This window comes from Cyprinodon tularosa, unplaced genomic scaffold, assembly GCF_016077235.1.
Source record: "Cyprinodon tularosa strain WSP-4 unplaced genomic scaffold, ASM1607723v1 ctg972, whole genome shotgun sequence".
Lineage (NCBI taxonomy): Eukaryota > Metazoa > Chordata > Actinopteri > Cyprinodontiformes > Cyprinodontidae > Cyprinodon > Cyprinodon tularosa.
In genome coordinates, this window is record NW_024039754.1 from 129,979 (window position 1) to 152,231 (window position 22,253).

Below are 22,253 nucleotides of genomic sequence, written 5' to 3' on the forward strand. Positions count from 1 at the left end.
GTGCTTGTTTTTTGGTTGATCTATAACACCCTTTAGACCACAGGGGTAACTATTTTTTCCTCTCACTGTACCCCGCTAACCCCCCTTCGATTAGCCTGAGTGGAAGCGGCCAGAATAACCTTGGTGTAAAGCGGCTGGCTGAGCGGCTGGAGAGCAGCTCGAGAAGCTGAATGGTGAGGCGGCCAAATAGCAGCGCACTGCTGGCGTGAACATGGCGGAGACTGCGCGCTCAGTCTTCGAATACCCTCACGGCGACGGAGAAGGCATCAAAGCGCCTCTGCTAACTCGAGGGTGAGTCCGGGGGAACAAAAAGATGTTATTACCCTAATAGTGTAAGTGGTCTGCCAATATATTAGAAAAAAAACGTACGGAGGTGGGTGTGTGCAGGGCGTGATGGTGTTTTCGGTGCTACTAAAGTTATTGTCACACATTTATTTAGCTGTTTATCACTATTCAAATCGGAGACACTCTTTAAACTAGCTTGTTCTCTCCAGGCCATCCTGTTTTTGACTGTTAAATCCACCTTGCTCCATAGAGGTATATATATGTGAGCGTGTGTGTGCTCTGTCGGTCAGAATAAACCACTCTAACAGAAAAAAAATGTTTTACTAGCAGCCAGAGCGAAGTTAGAAAATACAAATAGCTATTTAGCTTATTTAAAAGGAGGTGAAACAAACCTGACTACAAGTTGTTACGCTCACACTTGTTACTTTTGTTACCAAGGATGTTTTTTTTTCTCAAACAACACGTTAAACTCTTGATAGTAAAGTTTTCAAGCATGTGATTCAAACGTCCAACTTATCAAAAAGTTGATTAGTCGTTGTTATTAAAAAGTCAGCGATGACCGAGCGAGAGAGTGTATGAATGTGCGTGTTTGTGTGTCCTGCTAGTGCGCACACTCACGTGTGATTGTGATTGTGTGTGTGAGAGGAGCAGCTCTCCCTCTGTGTGTGTGTGTTGTAGAGCAGGGGAGGGTGTGGGGGTGTGTTATAGCGTGTGTGTTGGGGATGGGAGGAGGGAGGAGGAGAGGGAGTGAGGAGTGGTGTGTGTGTGAGAAAGAGTGAGACAGAGATGAGGAGAGGGAGGAGGGAGCACAGTGTGCAAGGAGTGTGTGACAAAAATAACAGGAGTGTGCTTGTGTGTTGGGGAAAATGGGTGAGAGTGTGTGTTGGGGAGAGCAGATCAGCATGTTTTCTAGATTATCTGTCTGTGTTCTTGTGAGAAGAGACACAAAGTTAGAAAGAAGAGAGTTAGGAATGAAGATGTGTAGATGGAGGGGGGCATGGGTGCGTGTGAGTGACAACAAGCATGCAAAAAGTGTAACTGTGTGTGAGAGAGAGGCAGATAGAGGGGAAGTGTGTTAGAGGCACAGAGAAAGGGAGGGGGGGGTGTGATCAGAGTGGGGGAGGGACTGTGTGTGTGTTTGTTTGCATGTGTTTGAGGGAGAGTAAGTGGTGTGTGTGTGTTGGGGGGTGTTTGCGTGTTTGTAATAGTGCAGTGAATAGATTGAAAAAAGAGGAAAAGTGTGTGAGGATGTCTGTTTATAAGAGAGGTGTGTATGATGAACAGGTTGAAGGTGTGTGTTAACACAGCAAGAGAAGTGTGGGGGGGTGTTGCAGAGAGAGACCACATTCTCTGTGGGTGTCTATGTGTCTGCTTTAGAACGGCAGGGTCGGGTGGTAGTGAGTTGAGGACTGGGTGTGCGTGTGTGTGATCAGCAGCATGCATGCAAGCTTTTACAGCAGAGAAGGTTGGTGTGTATGTGTGTGTCTGTGAGAGAGAGGGGATGGTAGCTTGTGCATATGCTGTCTGTTTCTGGGTTTGTGTATTTGCTCTGGAAGAAGAGGTGTTGCTGTGTGTGTCTGCATGTGTGTGTTTGTTCTGCAGTCAGTAAGAATGGGAGGGGTGTGTGTCATGGGGGAGACAGACACAAGGTTTGTGTGTGTTTAAGTGTGCATGCGTGTGACGCTCCTAGACAAGGGCAGTGTGTTTATACGCGTGTTGTACAGAGGGAAGGAAAGTGTTTATGCATCTACTTTGTTTATGAGAGAGGAAAGGAGAGTGTGTGTGTGTGTGTGTGTGTGTGAGTATGCATGCTCAAAGGAAAAGTATCTTTGTGTGGGTGGTTATGGTATACGTGTCTGTGTGTGTTTATGATTGGCAATTTTGTTAGCGTGTATGTGTGTGTGAAGGACGCAGGGTATATATGGGCTTCACCAGTTTTGGTGTGTGGAGGGAGCAGCAGAAACAGTTGAATGACAAGAGGCTGCACGTCTCAATGTCCAGAAGCACGGGCAATGTTGGCTTGTTGGTGGCGAAAGGAGGAATAACTTGTTTGGTGGAGCGTGTGTGTGTGTGTGTCTGTGTCACTAAGTGGGAAAGAGAATATGTTGTGGCAGACGTGCATGATTGTGAGGGAGAGTGTGTGTGTTTCAGTGTGTGAATAAGTGAAAAAGAGAGATGGAACATGAGACTGTGGGCCTGGTTATTTGACTGTGTTTGCGTGTGAGAGGGAAGGCTGTAGAGGCAGGGGGAGGATTGTGTGTGTGCGTGGTGGTGGTGTGGGGGGCGTGTGTGTGAGCTTGGCTACAGAGAGGATATTTGTGTGTACTGTATGTGTGTGTTTCAGTAAGTGTGTTTGCGTGCCTGTTAGTCTGAGAGGGAGGGGGGTGTATGTTGAAGAGAGAGAGAGAGTTAGCGCTTGTTTGTGTGCATCAGCGTGTGTGTGTGTGTTCCTGCAGGGAGGGGGAGTGAGAGAGATGTTTGTTGCGTGCGCACATGTGGCCTGTGTGAGCTTTGCGTGTCTGTATGTGGGTCTAGAGTATGGACTTTTTTTTTTTTCGCGTATTTGTGTGCGTATGTTGGTTGGTGAGAGGGTGTGTGTGTTATTTATAAGAGAAAGAAGTGTTCAGGGAGTGAAGACGGAGAGAATCGATGGGGAGGGTGAGAGAATGAAAGAGGTATGGAGGGAGATGGCGAGGGGTCGGTGGTGAGATGGATCTGGATGGCAAGAAAGTTTGTGGAAACTTATTGAAATGCACAGATACTTAAAAGAGCCTAAAATGTTTAAACAAAACATAAACTTTCTGGTTGTTTTTTTGTTGTTGTTGTTTTTTTCTAAGAAGAAAACTGCTGACATTAAAGCAATTTGGTGGTTTCAAATGCATGTTATTGTACTGAAAATAATCAGTAGTTCTGGCATTTTAGTTTGCTTCTGCTAGAGTTCTGTATAATGCATGTTAGATGCACCAGACTTGTGATGCAGATTTCCTTTTTTTTTTTTTCTTCTTCTTTTTAAGTCTGATCAACCAATTCTGATTTTGACTGATTCAGGATTCTTGTTTTTATTCTTAAGGCTGTAATGAATACAATAGAAAACTGTGTTCTTTAATCAGTTCAATAGTTATTGAAATAATCGTCAACCAGGATGACGGTGATGTCTGATGCAGGAGTTTGTCCTGCAGGAGTATAGAGACTTTAAAAACACACCTTCAGCTGACAGAGCAACCCACTTAGAGCAGCAATTCTTCCAAAATTGTAAAAACAAAAAAAACTTAGTAGACATTTTGTGTTTAAAATAAAGTTTTGTCCATCTACCTGATCTATCCAGAACTCCTCAAGTGGAAAAGAAAAAAAATTATTAAGAAACCTTTTGCTTAATTGAAAAAATAATCAATAATCCATCAGTAAAATGATAGTTAGTTGCCCCAGTTCTCATTGGTGTTGGAACTATTAATTGGATTGATCATGACTGTTAATGAAAATGATCATCTGCTAATTTAACTACTGGATACTAACTAACTGGTGAAAACAGACTGGAAGAACAGCCCACTCACTGCCATAGTTAATCTAAAACTTGACGTTTTTTGTATTCAAGATAAAAAACCTTCTTTGCAGTTTTTGAGCGCTGGTCTATTTATTTAATTTTTTTTATTTTTTTGGCCATTTTTATTGTGTTTTTGTTAAGTTTTCTCTGATCCCCTAAATTACAATTTCAGTCCTATAAAAACCATGCATGCTGTTTATAAGGTGGCTTTAATTCAGTACCTGCCAGTTGACATGGAGCTTTAAAGCTCGACATTAATGCATAATCTGAGTGTTTAAAAAAAAAAAAAAAAAAACTGAAGGATATAAAATACAGATATTGGAATTAGATATGCTAATGCAGCAATTCTACAACTAACACTGGGATAAAATGAGAACTAAGAAGACATCTGAGTAATTTATCATCATCTCTAATCATCAAAGAAGGGGTTTCTGTTTTTACGAGCCCTACAAACTATTTGGCACGATCCAATAGTTAAAGCTTTCAAGGCAGGATTGCTGTAGACGTTTTTTTTTCGCGCACTGAAATATCTTCTGATCTTAAGATGTGTGAAAATGTAAAAAATCTTCTCCAACTTTCATCTCCCTGTTAAGACAGAGCAGCTTAGTATCCATCATGTGGATCTAACAAGGAATATTAGCGAAAAAGGGGCAATGTCTGCTGTGTTGACAAACTGTTCAGTTCAATTTAAAGACAGTCAAGCTGTTTAAACTAAATATTACGATTCAAAGCAGAGATTTGGACACATGCACACGACATGCTTATGGGTTTATTTTGGCCTCATCAGAGAGTGTTAATGGGAGCTGTGGTGTAATGCATGAATGCAGCTGATGCTGGTTATTGAGGCCCTGCTGCAAGTTTATAATCTCTGTCAAAACGATACAGCTCTGACTGCCGATTCTTTGCGTACATTGCTAGAAAAAGGTTTTTTGTTTTGGCTTAAATCTATGCAGAATACCATAAGGTAGACCCTGATTTATTTTCTTTTATACGCTTGTGTTCACATCCTTTATACTTAGCAAAACTAATTGTTTGATGTACATTTTTTATGCAGTAAAGTTTCCACCATTGCATCCAATTCTCAGTATCTAAACCATTTATTCTGACAGGCGGATAAACAGACTTGTGACATTCACTATGTTGTGGTGAGCTTAATACCACAGCTGAATCCAGTAACATGGATAGAGATGCACACTGACATATTGGCTGAGTGCAAAATCAGCCTGATAGGTCCTGACTGGTAACTGTAGGCAAGAATCCCACTAGTTTGGTTGTTTACTACACATGAAGGTTTGGTTATTTAACTGGAACATAGATTCCAGCGAGCAATGTTTTGTAGACTCAGTGCATCAATTTATTGCTGCCTGAAAATGTGAAGATTTACCATCCATTTATTTTCTTCAATCTTCCTTTCATTCAGGCGTCTGTCAGCCCTTTTTAGGGCACTTGGTGAATTTCAAGCAAATGGTCTTATACAAATCCAGGACAAGACCTTATTACCATATTTTTACATAAAAAAATATGGATATTTTTGATGACAAAAATTGTAACAAGAAATGCAAATTTGCCCGAATATATTACGAAAAATAACAAAAGTGCTTTTATAAGAAATTAATGAAAAACACTCTTGAGTGTGAAAGAAACACTTTTTTTTTTTTTTTTGGTCCATCATACCCTTAGAGGCATCAATGCTGATACAGGCATTTACATTTTTTTGTTTATAAACCTAAATATAATTGTTAACTTGGCTTAACTTTTTACACTGGAAAAAAATCTAAATCTAGTCATATTTTCTTAAACAAGTGCATTTATTCTTGAATTGATAAAACAGAGATTTTGCATTGTCTTATTTCAAGTGTATATTATCTAATTATCTTATTTTAAGAGTAAAAATACTCATTTCATTGGCAAAGTATCTCATTGACCTACTCAAACTAAGGGTACACTTAATTTAAGATATTTTTACTTATTTCTAGATTGTTTTTCCAGTGTAACTTTACTTTTTAACTGTTCAATTAGCTTTTTATCTTTTTTTTCTTGACTTAACTTTTTTATCCAACTTTATTTATAGTAGGTAATATATCATTCAAGGTCTCATCTAATTGGTCAAATGCCAAAATTAGATGTACAGCCATGTAGCAGTATCTTTGCTGAATGGCTGGATATAGATCTTGTGCTTCTAGACCTCACTGAGGGACAGGGGGACTCCATTTATAAGGGGTATGTGATCAAAATGATGAAAAATGGTAACTTGCACTCTAAAATGGACAGCATTGATCGCTCTGAACATCTAAAGCATGATCATCCCATGGCCTAGTTTACAGAGAATCCAGAACCATGTGGGGGGAGACAGACTCACGGAAAAACTATTTGCAGATTTGTGGCAGCAGAACTAGCTCAGATTCAGCAGATCAGTTTGGCATTTCTGAGCATGGCTGTTTGACATGGACTTAGACTGGAGGAGATAATCTGACCTATCCACTCTGGGCGGCACATGAGAGGCTGCGTTTAGAAGGAGCCATAGTCCTGGATGTTGTTTCTGGTTGGAGGCTCATTCAGCTGTACTGACCTTTATGATGGTCTGACTGTAAACTGCAGCATCATTCCTCTGTCTGCTATACTGTATGTAAAAACCCATCCTAAGCTCATAAGCTCCTCCCTTTGTAGGAAATAAATTTAGATTTATAGATTTCCTTGATCTCAAATAGAACAATTGAGTTCTCCCCAATTTCTGTTTTCTATCTCCGCTCCAGCGTAAACTCTGCAGTTATCACAGACCCCAATAAAATCAATAAGAGCATTTATACAGCCTCCCCAGGAGTGGTTGTATGTGGCCAAACGGCAAAATGAAGAGCCAGTTTAAAAGTCAATTAGATAACAAGAAACTGATTAAGCACAACGTTTGTATTTAAAAAAATAATTCTCTAAAGATTGACTTGAATATCTTGAAGGCTTCCCTGTACTGATAAATATACACATATATTTCTATTGATATGATTTCATGATTTGTTTATGCACAGCATTGCATGAGGATTAGAAAGTCAAAGTAAGAAAATACTTTTTGCTCACGTTTCATGTTATTACAGGATATCATTGTTGTATAAAATATTGATATAATTTTTCAACTGTTTTCCTCTACTTTAATAGAAGATTTTTTTCTTGAATGTCAAAATAAAGCTTGTAAACATGTAAGTTTTTTTTCTTTTTCATTTCAAAGTATGAAATTTGCAGGTAATTTAATTGTTTTATGTTGCACCTCGCTAATCAAGTGGGAATGCTTATGCATTCCCACTTATTGGAATTACAATTGAAGTTTTTAAGGCCATTGCCGATACAGAGTACTTTGACATTAGTCTAACTGATCCTTGATATTTAATTTAGTTTATTTATATAGTAACAGTTCACAACACATGTCATCTCAAGGCTCTTTACAACCAGATCATATAGTCAAATTGATTCAAAGTTTTCTGTCTAAGGAAAACCAGTTGCTTGCATCGACTCATTGACTTGAAGTCAATCCCTCACACTAAGCATGCTTGTAGCGACAGTAGAGAGGAAAACTCCCTTTTAACAGGAAGAAACCTCCAGCAGAACCAGGCTCAGTGTGAGCGGCCATCTGCTGAGGCCGACTGGGGTTCAAAGAGATATAAGCAGAGATACAGAGATACAAAAGGCAACTGTCAACCAGCTCCACAGGCGGCGCTGTCCAGGAAACAAACAGCCAGGCAGACAAGCTCCAAGCCAGCTTCCATGTCAGTGGGAATGAGATATAGGAATGAGTGGGAATATGATATTTCTCTCCAAGATGGTGTCACAGCCAAATAGAAAGAGACCAGATGAAGTTACTATGAGAAAATGCAGAGGGAGTAGAACATTAGAGATTTAAGTAACAAATTATGAAGAATGGCAGAATAGAGATATAATAAAAAGTAGTCCCTACAGGTGCTGGTCATAAAATTAGAATATCATGAAAAAGTAGATTGATTTCAGTAATTCCATTTAAAAAGTGAAACTTGTATATTATATTCATACATTACATACAAACTCATATATTTCAGATGTTTATTTTGTTTAATTTTGATGATTACAAATGACAACAAATGAAAATCTCAAATTCATCATATCAGAAAATTAGAATATTACTGAAGACCAATAAAAACAAAGGATTTCTAGAAATGTTGGCCAACTGAAAAGTATGAACATGAAAAGTATGAGCATGTACAGCACTCAGTATTTAGTTGGGCCTCCTTTGGCCTGTATTACTGCAGCAATGCGGCGTGGCATGGAGTCGATCAGTCTGTGGCACTGCTCAGGTGTTATGATAGCCCAGGTTGCTCTAATAGTGGCTTTTAGCTCTTCTGAATTGTTGGGTCTGGTGTATTGCATCTTCTTCTTCACAATACCCCATAGATTTTCTATGGGGTTAAGGTCAGGAGAGTTTGCTGGCCAATTAAGAACAGGGATACCATGGTCCTTCAACCAGGTACTGGTAGCTTTGGCACTGTGTGCAGGTGCCAAGTCCTGTTGGAAAATGAAATCTGCATCTCCAAAAAGTTGGTCAGCTGCAGGAAGCATGAAGTGCTCTAAAACTTCCTGGTATGTGGCTGCGTTGACCCTGGACCTCAGAAAACACAATGGACCAACACCAGCAGATGACATGGCACCCCAAACCATCACTGACTGTGGAAACTTTACACTGGACTTCAAGCAACGTGGATGAAGTGCCTCTCTTCTTTTCCTCCAGACTCTGGGACCTTGATTTCCAAAGGAAATGCAAAATTTACTTTCATCAGAGAACATGACTTTGGACCACTCACCAGCAGTCCAGTCCTGTTTCTCTTTAGCCCAGGCAAGACGCTTCTGACGCTGTCTGTGGTTCAAGAGTGGCTTGACACAAGGAATGCGACAGCAGAAACCCATGTCTTTCATACGTCTGTGTGTGGTGGTTCTTGAAGCACTCACTCCAGCTGCAGTCCACTCTTTGTGAATCTCCCCCACATTTTTGAAGGGGTTTTGTTTCACAATCCTCTCCAGGGTGCGGTTATCTCTCTTGCTTGTACACTTTTTTCGACCACATCTTTTCCTTCCCTTCGCCTCTCTATTAATGTGCTTGGACACTGAGCTCTGTGAACAGCCAGCCTCTTTAGCGATGACCTTTTGTGTCTTGCCCTCCTTGTGCAAGGTGTCGATGGTCGTCTTTTGGACTACTGTCAAGTCAGCAGTCTTCCCCATGATTGTGTAGCCTATAGAACTAGACTGAAAGACCATTTAAAGGCTTTTGCAGGTGGTTTGAGTTAATTAGCTGATTAGAGTGTGGCACCAGGGGCCATCAATTTTGAACCTTTTCACAATATTCTAATTTTCTGATATGATGAATTTGAGATTTTCATTTGTTGTCATTTGTAATCATCAAAATTAAACAAAATAAACATCTGAAATATATGAGTTTGTATGTAATGTATGAATATAATATACAAGTTTCACTTTTTAAATGGAATTACTGAAATCAATCTACTTTTTCATGATATTCTAATTTTATGACCAGCACCTGTATATCCTCCAGCAGTCTAAGCCTATAGCAGCACAACTGTTGAGATAGCTATTATATGCATTAGTTTTTTTTGTTTTTTTTGTTTTTTAACAAAGCCAATGTTGTTGTTTTTTTCATTTACATAAAACGTCACAATGAAACTAGATGTTGCACAGGTCTGAATTTATTCAAAGTTAAGTTAGTGATCCCAAGGCATAGCTGCTGTGTACTTATGAAAAGGCTGATGTTGATATAAGCAAAAAATAAAAATGCTAATATTTGCTCAAAATACCAGCCGGCCAATATATCAGTCTGTCTGTAATGTAGATATGTTTGTTAGTTTTTAAAATTCATTAGTTAGTTTTTAGGTGTTAAAGAACTTTATGCACTCAATGTGTTTACTGATGACTCAAGCTTTTAAGAGACTTTATGGGCATCCATGTGTTTCCATGGGCTTTATTAGGGAGTTGGTGAACAGGTTATTTTGTCCAAAACCCTATGGAATGCACATTAGTGTGAGCCTATTTTAGGGAGCATTCATTGATTTTAATTGGTAGCCATCGATTATTGATGACTCACTGACTGTGAAGTTTGGCTACTAGACACCTTAATAAATGGTAATCTGGTGTTTTATTCTTTGTGCGTTCTGCAGGCGTGGCTGTGGAAGGAAAAGAAAAGGGACACCTGTGAAAGTCTTTCTAACACACACAGAGGAAGAGAGCGTGCCTGAGCAAAGCATCGGCCCAGGTATGTGTGTGTGTGTCTGGTATGTTTTGCATGTCACATTTTTATAGCCATTCAATGGGATTGGGTGTATGTTCGAGTGCCGTCTGCATGTAAGTCTCTCGGTCTGTAATTCTAGCGGCCCTTGCTAGTGTGTATGCGAGTGACCTACTTTTATGTGTGTGTGTGAATGTGTGGGTCTGTTTACGTATGTGTTGCTATGTGCATCTTTGCCTGTGTGCGCTGCAGGAGGTGGGGTTGTGACCTTCGTGTTCATGTGGGTCCTGGTATGTAATCCTTTTTTCACCGACTCTCTCTTTACTCTCAGGTGATCGAAAGGAGGGAGGAGACTGTAAACGACCAATGATGGATGACCCTTCCTCCAGAACACAGCCTAACTGGTGGGCTTATATTAATTTGCTGCCTTTAGCTGTTTTAAGTGACAGTTTTTATAAAAGTGAAGTTTTTTTGAAACGATGACTGCACCACTTGAAGACAGCTTAGTTTAAGCTCAGCACTCAGCAGGTCCCACCAACTGTGTCGGTCTTGATTCCCTCCACATCATCAAGCTGATTTGAAGTGTTCATCTTGATTGGAAATCAACTATTAAATGTTACTGCCTTTAGTTACCTGCACTATATGTGCAAATGTTTATAATTTGCACTAAAATATTTGATGGCAGGCAAAATAAAAAAAATACTCTTAATTGAGTCCAGATGTGTGTATTTAAATCCCCATATAAACACACCAGTTCCGTATAAGCTTTGGAGCTTTTTTTTTATGTTTTAAGAACATCAATCAGCACAGCTGATAGTTCAGGAATAAAATCCTAAAAAGAAACATGTACTGGTCAAACTGGTTTTCAGCATCTCGCAGAGCTCTGTTCAGCATTAACACAAATGCCCCAACAGGCTGGGGTTAGTGTTGATTTGAAGAAAAGGTCCCATCATGATAGAAAGGCGAGAATAATGAATAATGAGAATAATAATGTACGAGATACTACCTTTAAGGACTTGCAGCAGGAGATTCTAGTTGGATCTACAGGCTCTCTGAATGCAAATTCACACCACAATGATCAGATTTGATTTTGTTGCAGAACCTCACACTGTGTAGTTTTCATTTTCCTTCACTGTTATGCAGTAAAGTGAGTTTGTCACATCAAATTCCACGAAATTACATAAAGTTTGGAGATTGTGACGAGAAAAAAAATCAAGAATCTTAAAAAAAAAAAAAACACGCAAACTTTAATTTCTCAACTATGTTGAAAACCCAGAGTTTTTTTTTCTTTCCTTTCATCATTTGATGTTTACCTTTTCAGCGGCCCATCAGAACAGACTCCACATAAGGTCTCTATTGGATCCAAGGGCTGCTCCGCCTCCACACCAGCTCCGCGTCCTGCTGCTTCCTCTGCCCCGACCCTGACACCTGTACCCGCTCCGGCCCCTGCCCCCGCAGCTTCAGCTCAGGGCCCAACGCTGACCCCAGCGTCCACAGCTCCGGCTGCTCCGACTGCTTCAGTACCCGCTCCGACCGCCATGTCCTTCCCTCCGACACCCAACTGCCGCATCAGGGAGGTCCACTGTGGCAGCCAGGTGCGGCTGGTCGTTATCGCCATTCGAGACATCACCAGGGGGGAGGAGATCACCGTGGACTACAGCCTGACCGAGTGGGGAGAGAACCTGGTAAGGACATAACTCAGATTTGTGAAAAAGTATTTGAAAGAAGTTCTTGCTCGAAATGTTCTCCCTCTCCTGTTTTTTTACCATCTGTCCTGTGTCTCAATATATTGTCCTCATTTCTATAAAGCAAACTATTTTCTCTCAGACAAACATGTGTTTCCCACACTGCTGATAATTCTTTGTCTCTATACATGCACACGCAGGCATCCTCGTTTTGCATGCACAAGCTAAACAAGGCATATGGTTACCATGGTGATGGCAGAGCTCCAGCTCTCCTTCTACCTATAGTGGTGTTGCAACGGTTACCATGGTTATTGCATGACATTTGTTGGTTTAATGGACCTCATTAGATCAGATCAATTAACTTGACCAAATGACACCAGAATCTATTTAAGAAGTTGTAAAAATAACTTTACAATTTGGAGATAATTCCGTAAAGTTGAATATTACACTAAACGCATTATGTAACCGCATCTGCACATAAAGTTGACATTTTTTATCTCTAATGCTTTCTTTAAAGAACTGAAACTCGCTTGAATTGTTTTGTTTACCTTATTGACAAACTTGTTTTGATTCTTCCTCTGTTCATTGCCTTCTACTGTGGAGTGTTTTTTTTTTTTCTCCTCTTCACTCTGAGTGACAGCTGAGACTGAGTGTGATGCTAAATATTAATAAGCATCGTGCTTGCTGCTGGTTTAATCTGCATTTTATGCTTCCTTAGGGTTTCCGTGCAAATGCGTCTCCAGCGCAACCAGAGTGTAACTCCGACTCTGAGAATAGCAACAATATCAAAAAGGTAAAACAATGCCTCTGATTTACACACTTCATCTTTATTGTTAAGAGTGTAGATATTTCACACCAATGTATTATTGAGGAGTCAGAGGTCAGAAAATATAAACATTTTTCCTATTTTGAAACTTTGGGAGTGTTGGTCTAGTGCTTAGAGCAGTGCTCTTGTGCTCTGATAAGGTTGCAAGTACCTGGTTTGATCCCCACAGCCTCCATTCTGGGTTCCAGAGCAAAATCCTTAACCCCTGATTGCTCCCCAGGCGCCACACAATGGCAGCCCTCTGCTCCCCAAGGGGATGGGTCAAAATGCACAGAGTGAATTTCCCCCATTGTGGTACAATAAGTGGTTTACATTTTTTTTTTCTTTTTTTTTTCTAGGATTTTAATAAAGTCTTCAGGTCGTTGAAGGTGTTCAGCCTTGAACTTTAGAGGCAAAATAGAAACACTTGGTCCAATTTGAGGCCAAATCGTATCATGAGGCTTTTCTTCTTCAGCTGCGTGTTTAGAGCAAGCTGGGAAGTTTAAAGAAAAACTGGATCTTATTTCTGTAGTTGAAGACATTTTCCAGAGACTCCAATTACAAAAATTAAAGTTCAATGGTTTTGCTTTTTTTAAACCGTTTGAGATTTTCCATGTTGTAGATGACAGAGAACCTTTACCAGCATGTTTGTGGAGACAAAAAATCTTTTTGATTTTAACAAAAGGCTCTCAGTAATAAAAACCTGATGGACTTGTTTATTACTGGACCCAGTGAAATGTTTAAAAAATATATAGCGTATTTTCACGACCATAAGGCACACCGTACTAAAAGGCGCAGTCTCAGTTATGTGTCCCATTTCTGTATTTAACACACACATAAGGCGCACCGGACTATAGGGCGCGTTTTTTATATACAGGTACATGTCCTCTACTACCTTTAAATACCTCTACTGCGTATTTAAAAATACAGCGGGCCCAAAACTGAGTATGACTGTGCTTTATTCATGTATTTATTACAAAGTATTAATCAAACCTGGGAGCTGGCCGTGAGACAGACACATCGCAGATGACACAGCGCTGTGATCACTCCTAAATTAACTTAAAATCCTGTTTTCTCTGAAATGCTTAAAAATCTACATTGGTCTTTTTATTTTTGTTTTTTGGGAAACAAAAACTGTCCAGATATAAAGTCAAAATTCAACCTAGATTTTATTTCTTCCACGAGGGCCGAAGGACAGTGACCGTTATAAACCAAAGAGCCATTATTGCGCTTGATTCTACTGATTAAAGCTGCCAACAGCTGCAAAACATCTGCCCTTTGGATGAAACCATTATATAGAAATATGTATATTAACTATATATTATATTATATAAAACCAGACTCTAATAACTTTTCTATGTAAAAACATTGCGCCCTTTACTGAGGCTCTCAATATTTACATTTACAATGTTAATGTTTATTCACAATACATTTAACAAGAGTAAGACACTAAATGTCTCCCTCCAGCCCTTGAGTTGGCGGTAATACCATTTAAAGTGGGTATGCTGTCGCACAAAAGGGAACAGAGAGCACCTAGTAGAAGTAAGGAGTTTGTTCACGCAAGTGTTACAGTAAAGTCCTGCAACACTGGACTCTGGACAAGCAGGCTTTTAAGGTCATGAAAAAAACTGAAACCCTGGAGTAAAACATTGACATGACTGTGCTTAGCCCAAAGGAAAAGTGCGATTTTGGGTAAAATGATGGACACCACTTTTTATTTGCAACACAAGGCTGATATTGCAGCTTTAGGTTTGACGTAATACGATATCAGCACAAATCATACATCCTTTTACTTCTATTTTTTTTTTTTTTTTTGAGGAATGATAGAAAATGTCTTACCAAGTGATATTACTCAGATATGAGATTAACTGATCACCCCATGTATTATTAATCATGGGGTAAATTTTAAACAGAAGCTGATAGAATCACTGTTTCTATTGGCTTTCTGGTAGCTGAGAGTTTGGATGCAGGCATATCTATAAATACATTAATTTTGTTATTCATTTTTTTGCTGATATCGGATCAATTTCTGATATCAAATTGTAATTCCTACTATTTATCTCATTCTTTGGTTCTGATTTTGTTAAGCTATTGGTTTGCATCACCTTTGCTCTTTGGTTGATAAAGAGCAAAGGTGATGCAAACTGCCTGGAGTTTAGTTTTGATAACAAAACTAAACTCCATCAAACAACTTGCATCAACCTGATGTGTGCTCTGTGTATAATAACCGTTTAGCTCTAAATCGGTCGGTCTGCAGCAAGTTTTTTCCTGCTATCTATCTATGCTGCCTGGGTAGAAATATTTCACTCTGATGATGCAATAATATTAAATATTGAAGACTCAATCCCCGCCCACTTACGTTTTATTTTTTTTATTTCAGTATTATGATATTACCCTGACATGCATATCTTCCCCCTCCAGGAGGAAGAGCCCCTCTCTCTGACTGCCCAGCAGCATCGACAGCAGCAACAGGAATACGTCACACCCTCCTGGTCCCTGTCCCCGTCGTCCTCCCCCATCTCGCACTCTGATCGCAGCAACTCGGATGGTGGAGATGAGGACAACGCCAGCCCTCGTGGTCGTGCACTTCGCAGGCGGAAGAAGCGCCGCGGTACCCCTTCGAAGAAAAAGGTCCCCCATCGGGTGCAGCCCAGACGCCCCTCACCTGTGTGTTCCTCCAGCAATCGTCCACCAGATCCCTCGCTGTCTCCTGGTCTGTCCTCTCCTGCCTGCTCCTCCTCCTCCACAATTTCCTCTAAAATTGAATTCAAAACTCCAGCATTTCCAGAATCTGGAATTGGAGGGAATCTCGCTGGAAATGTCCCAAGAGACGGGCTGTCCACTGAATCAACGAGGCAAACCTGTGAACACTGTGGACGCCACTTCCGCTCGCTGGGCCGCCACTTGGACAAACACCATGCCCACCAGCCCGATGTCTGCACTGCCCTGGTTGAGAGCTACACACAGATGCCACATCTGCACACGCAGGGCACAGACCCAGCTTCAGCGCACACAGAGATCCACTCGAACTTTTCCCAAGCCAGAGGGCAGCGTGGTGTTCAGGACCTGTCCATGTCCCAATCCTGCTGCTCCTCTGGAAGAACCTCCAATAATCTGGTCCTGACCCCTCCCGGGGAGCAGAGCGCAGTGGCAGTGTCTGTGTTAAAGAGGAGCCCGCCGCCACAGGCTGTGACTCAGTCCAGGATGGGAAGTCAGAGGAGATTAAAGAAAGAAAAACAGATGGAGGAGGAGGAGGACCTGGAAGATGAAGAGGTGGACGTTGTGGACATAAAGAGGTCAAAAGAGGAGGAGGAGGAGGAGCTGGTGTGCCCCCAGTCCTTTCAAAGCAAACCAGCCAAAAAAATAGAAGCACCAAAAAAAGAAGAGGAAGAGAATGAAGACAGAGTGAATGGAGTGATGGAAGCTGATGACAGCGGGACAGAAGAAAAAGAAAAGGAGATGCTGAGGTAATTTGTTTCTCTCTTCTTCACCAGTTGGTAAACATGTAGTTTAGAAATGAAAACAAATAATCACCTTATTATTGAAAGTTTATTCGATGAAATTAGTTCCATCCTGTTAGTTGGTAACATCGGATGGAAGAAGTCCCAGACATCACACGTTATTTGAGTGTTGTTGTTACTGTTGTCCAGTAGAGGGTGCTGCCGTTCCTTCTTAAGCCCAGCCTGTCAGGTAATTGATAGTAGTAATGTCAGAGTGGAGGCCTGCTAAAGCAGAAACATGAATAGATCCAGAGTCCCAATTATTGAAACTCTTAAATGGAGGCAAAGTTTGGAGAATTTACTTTGTTGTTCTTTTTATTAACACTCAATAAACTCCTGAAGGTCTGATCTAAACGGCTACATAGCTATCTGTTTAAATGTGTTGCTAGCAACGTCTCTAAAAACAGAGAGCTTTATCAAATTTTCATCAAATATTGAAATGAAGTAGCAAACAGTCTGATATAACATAATTCAATGTTTCCGTACATTACAAAAGAGTTTCAATGATTTTATTCATTTATTCTTATTTTTTAAACCAGTAACCTAACAGTTTTCTGTGTTACATGTTCTTTAAATGTCTAGTTTAATAATGTGTAAGAAAAAAATTTCTTCAGTTATTTAATATTTATTTAATGCAGCTGGTAAAATAAATTGTAAAAATATAATGATGTGCTGCTTTCTTTAAAATCAACATATTATAAAAACCATGTTAATGGAAATGTCCTCTGGGTAAAAGAGAAAACTGAGATGTAAAAAATGTCTGCTTATCAATTAATCATTAATAAATTGATAAGATTAATAGACTTTGGATGATTCATTAATCAATAACATGGTTTTTCTAATGCAGCTACTTAATCTGCTACCTTCCACTGTCTCTAATCCCTGTTGGTTCACATTTTATGTTCAAGCATATAAAAATGCGTCTTCATGAAAGTTTAAAGAAATTGCTACATTCGTTAGCAAAATATCGCGCATGAACTGGAATAGTAGTTTAATTATGTCTTGTCTGCTACCATTCTTAGTAAGTAAAGCTCATTTTAACCAAGTAGTTTTCCAGTTTAAATACAACTTTTAAACATACTCCTTTTAGTTCCAGTAGGAATTAGGCTTGGGCACATATTATGGTGTCTAACCCAAAACAGATGTTTTTTTGGTATCATTGGAATACCTAAAGATGAAGATCTTTTCCCGAAGAGGCAAGTTAAAAGTTAAAATATTGTTCCAACTGCCATGCATGTATATACAATAATAAAGCAGGACAGCCTCTGAATTCTTCAGGTTTTCTACCCTGTTCAAAGTACCTGGACTGATCTAAAAAGTTGGTGAAATGAAAATGGCACATAAAATATATAAAAACAGGTTAAATATTTATACAGGATTGGGCCAGAATTTTTTGAACAGAAACAAAAATGTCTTAATTCTCCTCTTCTTACCGAGGGTCTTCATTTCAGTATTAGGGGAGATGAGTGTTTATATATGAGCCTGTGTATATAATTGTGAACCTGGATGAGAAAACTAAAAAATAATCAAACAATTCCTCACTTTTTAAATAACTGAACTTGGAAATGTATCATTAGAGTTGTTAATAAATAACATCCATGCCCATTATGTCTGTTCATAGATAAACTTACGACTGTATTTATTAAAGTCCCTGAGCTTTACGTTTGTGCCCTCTGGTGTTTTGCAGTGGCTCAGGCCGTCACCACATGCTGCCCCTCCTCTCCTCCCTGTCCTCTCTGGTCCTCTACCTCCGTCGGCTTCAACACTCTGCATTTTTGTCCCTGTCCCGGCAGCTGCAGTCTGCGGAGGCCTGGCGCCTCCTCTGCCACTCCAGTCTGGCTCTCCTCATTCTGTACAATCGAAGACGTGAATGCGAGGTCTCTAAGCTGACCATTGTGGAGTATCGTGCCCGCGTGACTCCTCAGTGCCCCGTCCCTGTCCCTCCTGGTGCACCTCCAGCTCTCACCCCATTGGAGGCGTCCCTCTCCCCCTTCGAGCGACTGGTTCTGCCACACCTCCCTAGAGTCGGGGTTCAGGGGAAGCGTGGACGCGTCCAGCCCCTCATCCTTCCCCCTCACTGTGAGCCCTGCCTGGAGCTTCTCCTGCAGACACGACACGACGTCGGGGTCGATCCTGTCAACCCGTACATTTTTGCGCGACCCTACCACTCTCCAGCCACCCCTCTGCGCGGTACCGACCTTCTCCGCAGCCTGGCCCGTTCAAGTGGGACCCGCAACCCCAGGGCCCTGACACAGACCAGAGTGCGCCGTCAGGTGGCCATCCTAACACAGCTACTGCTTTTAGGAGAGGGAGAGGAGCCGGGGCAGCCTGGAGGCGGCGCTGTGGAGAGGCTGGAGCATTTCCTGGAAACGGAGTACCATGTGACCCAGAACTGTGCTGGAATTGGTCAAGACCCAGGCTTGATGGGCAGAGTCGGCCGTGTGGTGCTGTGTGGAGAGAGGGATGGAGTGCTGTTCAGAGGGATGAGCCTCAACCACATCTGTCTAGAGCTGGATGGTAAGATGGATGAATGCATTCACAGCTGGATGAATCGGGAGGGAAACGGGTTAAAATCATCCCTTATTGAATTTAAGTTCTCATCCTTCTCCCATCTGGTTCTTCTCTTTAAACTTGATTTCCAGTTTTGTCAGGAAACTCTGCGGACTCTTACTCCGAGGGAGAGTCTGACGGAGAACACGTGAAGGAGAAGTCCGAGGTGCCCACCCTGAGCCCTGATGTTAGCCCTACACCAACCCTGCTCTATGTCCGGAAGGGCAAAAGCATTGGCCGGGTGGGCCGGCCCAAGAAGCTCCAGAACATCCAGCCTCCACCTCCCCCACCTCTTCCTCCTCCTCCTCCACCACTGCCACCCCCAAACCGCAGGAGGGGCTCAGGTTAGCCCTTTCACTTGGTATTTCAACTTTGTCAAATTTTTCGTCAACTTAAAGGAATAGTACACCCAAAACATGATTAGCCTTCATTTTCTACTCACCCCCATGCTGAACAACACTCTGGAGTACTTTTTTGATATCTGAAATGCATCTGGAGATCTGGGAGGCTTCTTGCTGTCTGCTGACATTCAGATAATGGAGGTCTATGGCGCCCGAGGCAGAAAGGTCCATAAAAGTCCACAAAAACGTGTCAATATTCCTCCATACTGCTCGTCCAATGTATTCCAAGTGTCCTGAGTGGGTAGCACCCATAATTTACTCGAAACGAAGTCATTTAGAATGTTTTTAGAGCATAAACAGTAGTGTATAGGATTTCCTGAAAGCGCGCGCATGCGAGTTCACGAGTCTACGGAAACCGCGGCAGACCAAACCAGATGAAAGTGCGCATTCAGCGTGTGCTCTGCCGATAATGCAAGCGTAGAAGAAGAAATGTGCTGTTTACCTGTGCAAAGAAAGAAACAACGAAAGAAAAATGTCTGAGGACTTCAGTGTTGAGGAAGAGCATGAGTTCTTTGCCGAGCTGAATGCGCTATCAAAAAAGTACTCCAGAGTGTTGTTCAGCATGGGGGTGAGTAGAAAATGAAGGCTAATCATGTTTTGGGTGTACTATTCCTTTAAGGGGTGAAAATCTTCATGATCTGCAGGAGGTCTGGTTTTCCATAAAATAACTTCATCTATGGTAGTAAAATGCTTGAAAGTCTGAACTTCCTCACCTCATTTCCTCTAAAAATAGACTAAAGCTTTGAATAAAATAACATGTTTTATTGTATCAGTCTGAAAAGTGGATTTTAATTAGATTTAATTTCAAATTTTATATTAAAAATGTGCTGATTTTATAAATAAAAAAAATGAAACTGTTTTAAAACTTTTTCTTTTTCAAATGTCCACTAGGTTGTTGGTTCAGTTTTCGTGATCTTTATTTTTGCCAGAGAAAAAATGAGCAGTGCTCTGTTTGAACTCATTCTCTTTATTTTAGAAAACTATTGTTAACTTTGTGAGGCAGAGATGGAACTAGGAAGACAGACGGGGATCGTGTTCTTCCAAATGTCCTCTTAACATTTTGCCATATCATCAATACACTTTCAATGTCTTTTTTTTTATTTATTTTTTATACGGATTATATTTTGCAAGTACAAATCTGAAAAGTGTGGCTTGCATTTGTATCCCCTTTTTGCTGCAAAAACAGCTGCAACTCTTTTGGGTTCTGTCTCTATCAGTTCTGCACAACCAGACATTGAAAACAGTTACTGTTCATCTTTGTAAAATATGAGTATGCTGTTACCCAGCATGCTGTGTGTAAGTTTGTAGTGTTTTTTTGTTTTATTCCCATCATTTGTCAGCTTCTCTCTGCTGATTAAATGAATCTCATAGGCATAATAACACCACCATCATGCATCCTTTTACATCCCCCTCATACTAAAGTGCTGTATAACATTAGTCTCTATACAAATGATGTTTCGTGTAAAAACTTGGCAAACATAACGCCTATTGATACTTTTCCTTTTTTTAAAGTCTTATTGTTGTAAATGACAAGTTAGTTCAGAGGAATGATCCATTTTGCTTGTGTCTGGCCTCCGCTGCAGGAAAGCGAGGTGTGCTGAAGCGCCCCTGGTCAGAGGCAGAGCGCGCAGCAGTCGAAGAGCACCTAACTAAGAACATCAATGAGCTCCGTGTCCCTGCTAAAGCTGACTGTGAGCGCTGCTTGCAGCAGTGCCCCCTGCTGGTCAACAACCACCGGGACTGGCGAGCCGTCAAGTTCTACTGCCACAACCGCATCCAGCTGCTGAAGAAGAATCGCCGGCGTGAAAGCCAACCGCAGCCGCTTCCCGTCTGCTGAGGAAGAGCTTTTCTCTAGCTACCCCGTATGGAGAGCTCTGACTTTCACTTGCTGTCTGAGTTTATCTTTTTATTTAACACATCATGATATTGTCCTAATAGGAAAAAAAAAACGCATTTCAATGATCTGCTCAGTTTCTGGGTCTTAAATAAACACTATTTGTGTTTGTGTAGGAGGATGCATATTCTTCCATCCAGAATAGATACTTTATAGTGATTTCTAAACAAAGAGCGACAGCTGAACCCTACAGTGTTAAACAAACATCGTGAAGTAGCATTTTCAGAACAATAGGAGATGATTAATTAACACACGGCCTATGCTTGGGCTACATTTTCATCCTTGGAGTGGAGAAATGCAGCTAACCAAGGTCGCTCCTCAGATAAGCTAGATATTCTTCTCAGACAACTGACTGTGCAATTATTACTATGGTAAAACAATATTTGGACCACATAAGGCATTAGATTGTAAAAGATTTATGTTTTTGAACTTATCACCATAAGAGAAAAGAAAATCAAGTTTTACTACAGTAATCATCAGCCTGGAGCTAAGGGCTCCAGTTAGATTCAAGCTGCTGTGAAACTTGTCAACTTCTGATATGCTTTGATATTTTTCTGCTCGTTGCAGAATTTTTATTTTTTTATTTTTTGAGGAGGTGCTAATAAGTTGACTATCGTTTTAAATGTAAAGAGTTTTTTATTTTTTTCAAATTTAGTTTTAAAGAGAGAGCATAAACCATGCAGTGTTGTCTATGATTTCTGCTAACAGCTTGAGCTCCTCCTGTCACACTACATGGTTTGCAGCTTGACCAGACTTTTGTTTTTGTTTTCTTTCAATGTAGGTCTGATGAACTAAAACCTCACATCTGTTTCGTGAAGTTGTCAGTCTTTTTTCCTCCTTTCATGCTCTAGGCTGGTCAGTTACACCTGTACGTGATAGATTTATTACCGTAATGCTAACTGTCTGCTAGAGTTAAAATGTCGCATCACTTTTCCTGTCCACTTGAGTTGAATCTGTGTGTAAATAAGCCTGTTTGTAAATATTCCTCAGAGAATCAAAGGAAAAATACAATGTATGACATGACTTATTGTTTTTTCTTTTATACAAATATAAAAAAGTTTAAGCTTCATTATGTGTTGTGTTTTTTTTTCTTCCCCTGAAAGTAATTTGATCAAAGTAAATTAGTAATTTCTCTTTTTTTATTTTAAGTATTACATCTATTTGGAATGGATAAGCTATAAATCTTTACATATTTTCAGATTTCACTGGTTTCTGTGAAACTCTTATACTTCTATATGCTTCCATATTTTGTCTCTTAGTGTTTGTAAAAGTTCTTGATGCCTTTTAAACAAGGTTCCCAGGGTCCTTAAAGCTTAATCCCAGATCCCCCTCTAGTGGATAT

The 22,253-nt window shown here is 40.5% G+C and overlaps 1 protein-coding gene across 1 annotated transcript; it reads left to right on the plus strand.

The window, feature by feature from the left end:
• Positions 1-133: 133 nt before the first annotated feature.
• On the plus strand, positions 134-21,980 carry LOC119776972. The gene is made up of 9 exons (XM_038275641.1): positions 134-291; positions 10,009-10,103; positions 10,408-10,480; positions 11,398-11,761; positions 12,480-12,554; positions 14,988-16,033; positions 17,754-18,583; positions 18,709-18,960; positions 20,601-21,980. Exons 1-9 carry the CDS (start codon positions 212-214, stop codon positions 20,852-20,854), a joined length of 3,069 nt encoding a protein of 1,022 aa, XP_038131569.1. The 5' UTR covers positions 134-211; the 3' UTR covers positions 20,855-21,980.
• The last annotated feature ends 273 nt before the right edge of the window (positions 21,981-22,253 follow it).

Bases quoted from the DNA above. Each gene is read 5' to 3' on its own strand.
- LOC119776972 (XM_038275641.1), top strand. From the start codon at position 212: ATGGCGGAGACTGCGCGCTCAGTCTTCGAATACCCTCACGGCGACGGA. The intron at 292-10,008 runs GTGAGTCCGGGG...TGCGTTCTGCAG, and splicing joins GCGCCTCTGCTAACTCGAGG to GCGTGGCTGTGGAAGGAAAA. The intron at 12,555-14,987 runs GTAAAACAATGC...TTCCCCCTCCAG, and splicing joins ATAGCAACAATATCAAAAAG to GAGGAAGAGCCCCTCTCTCT.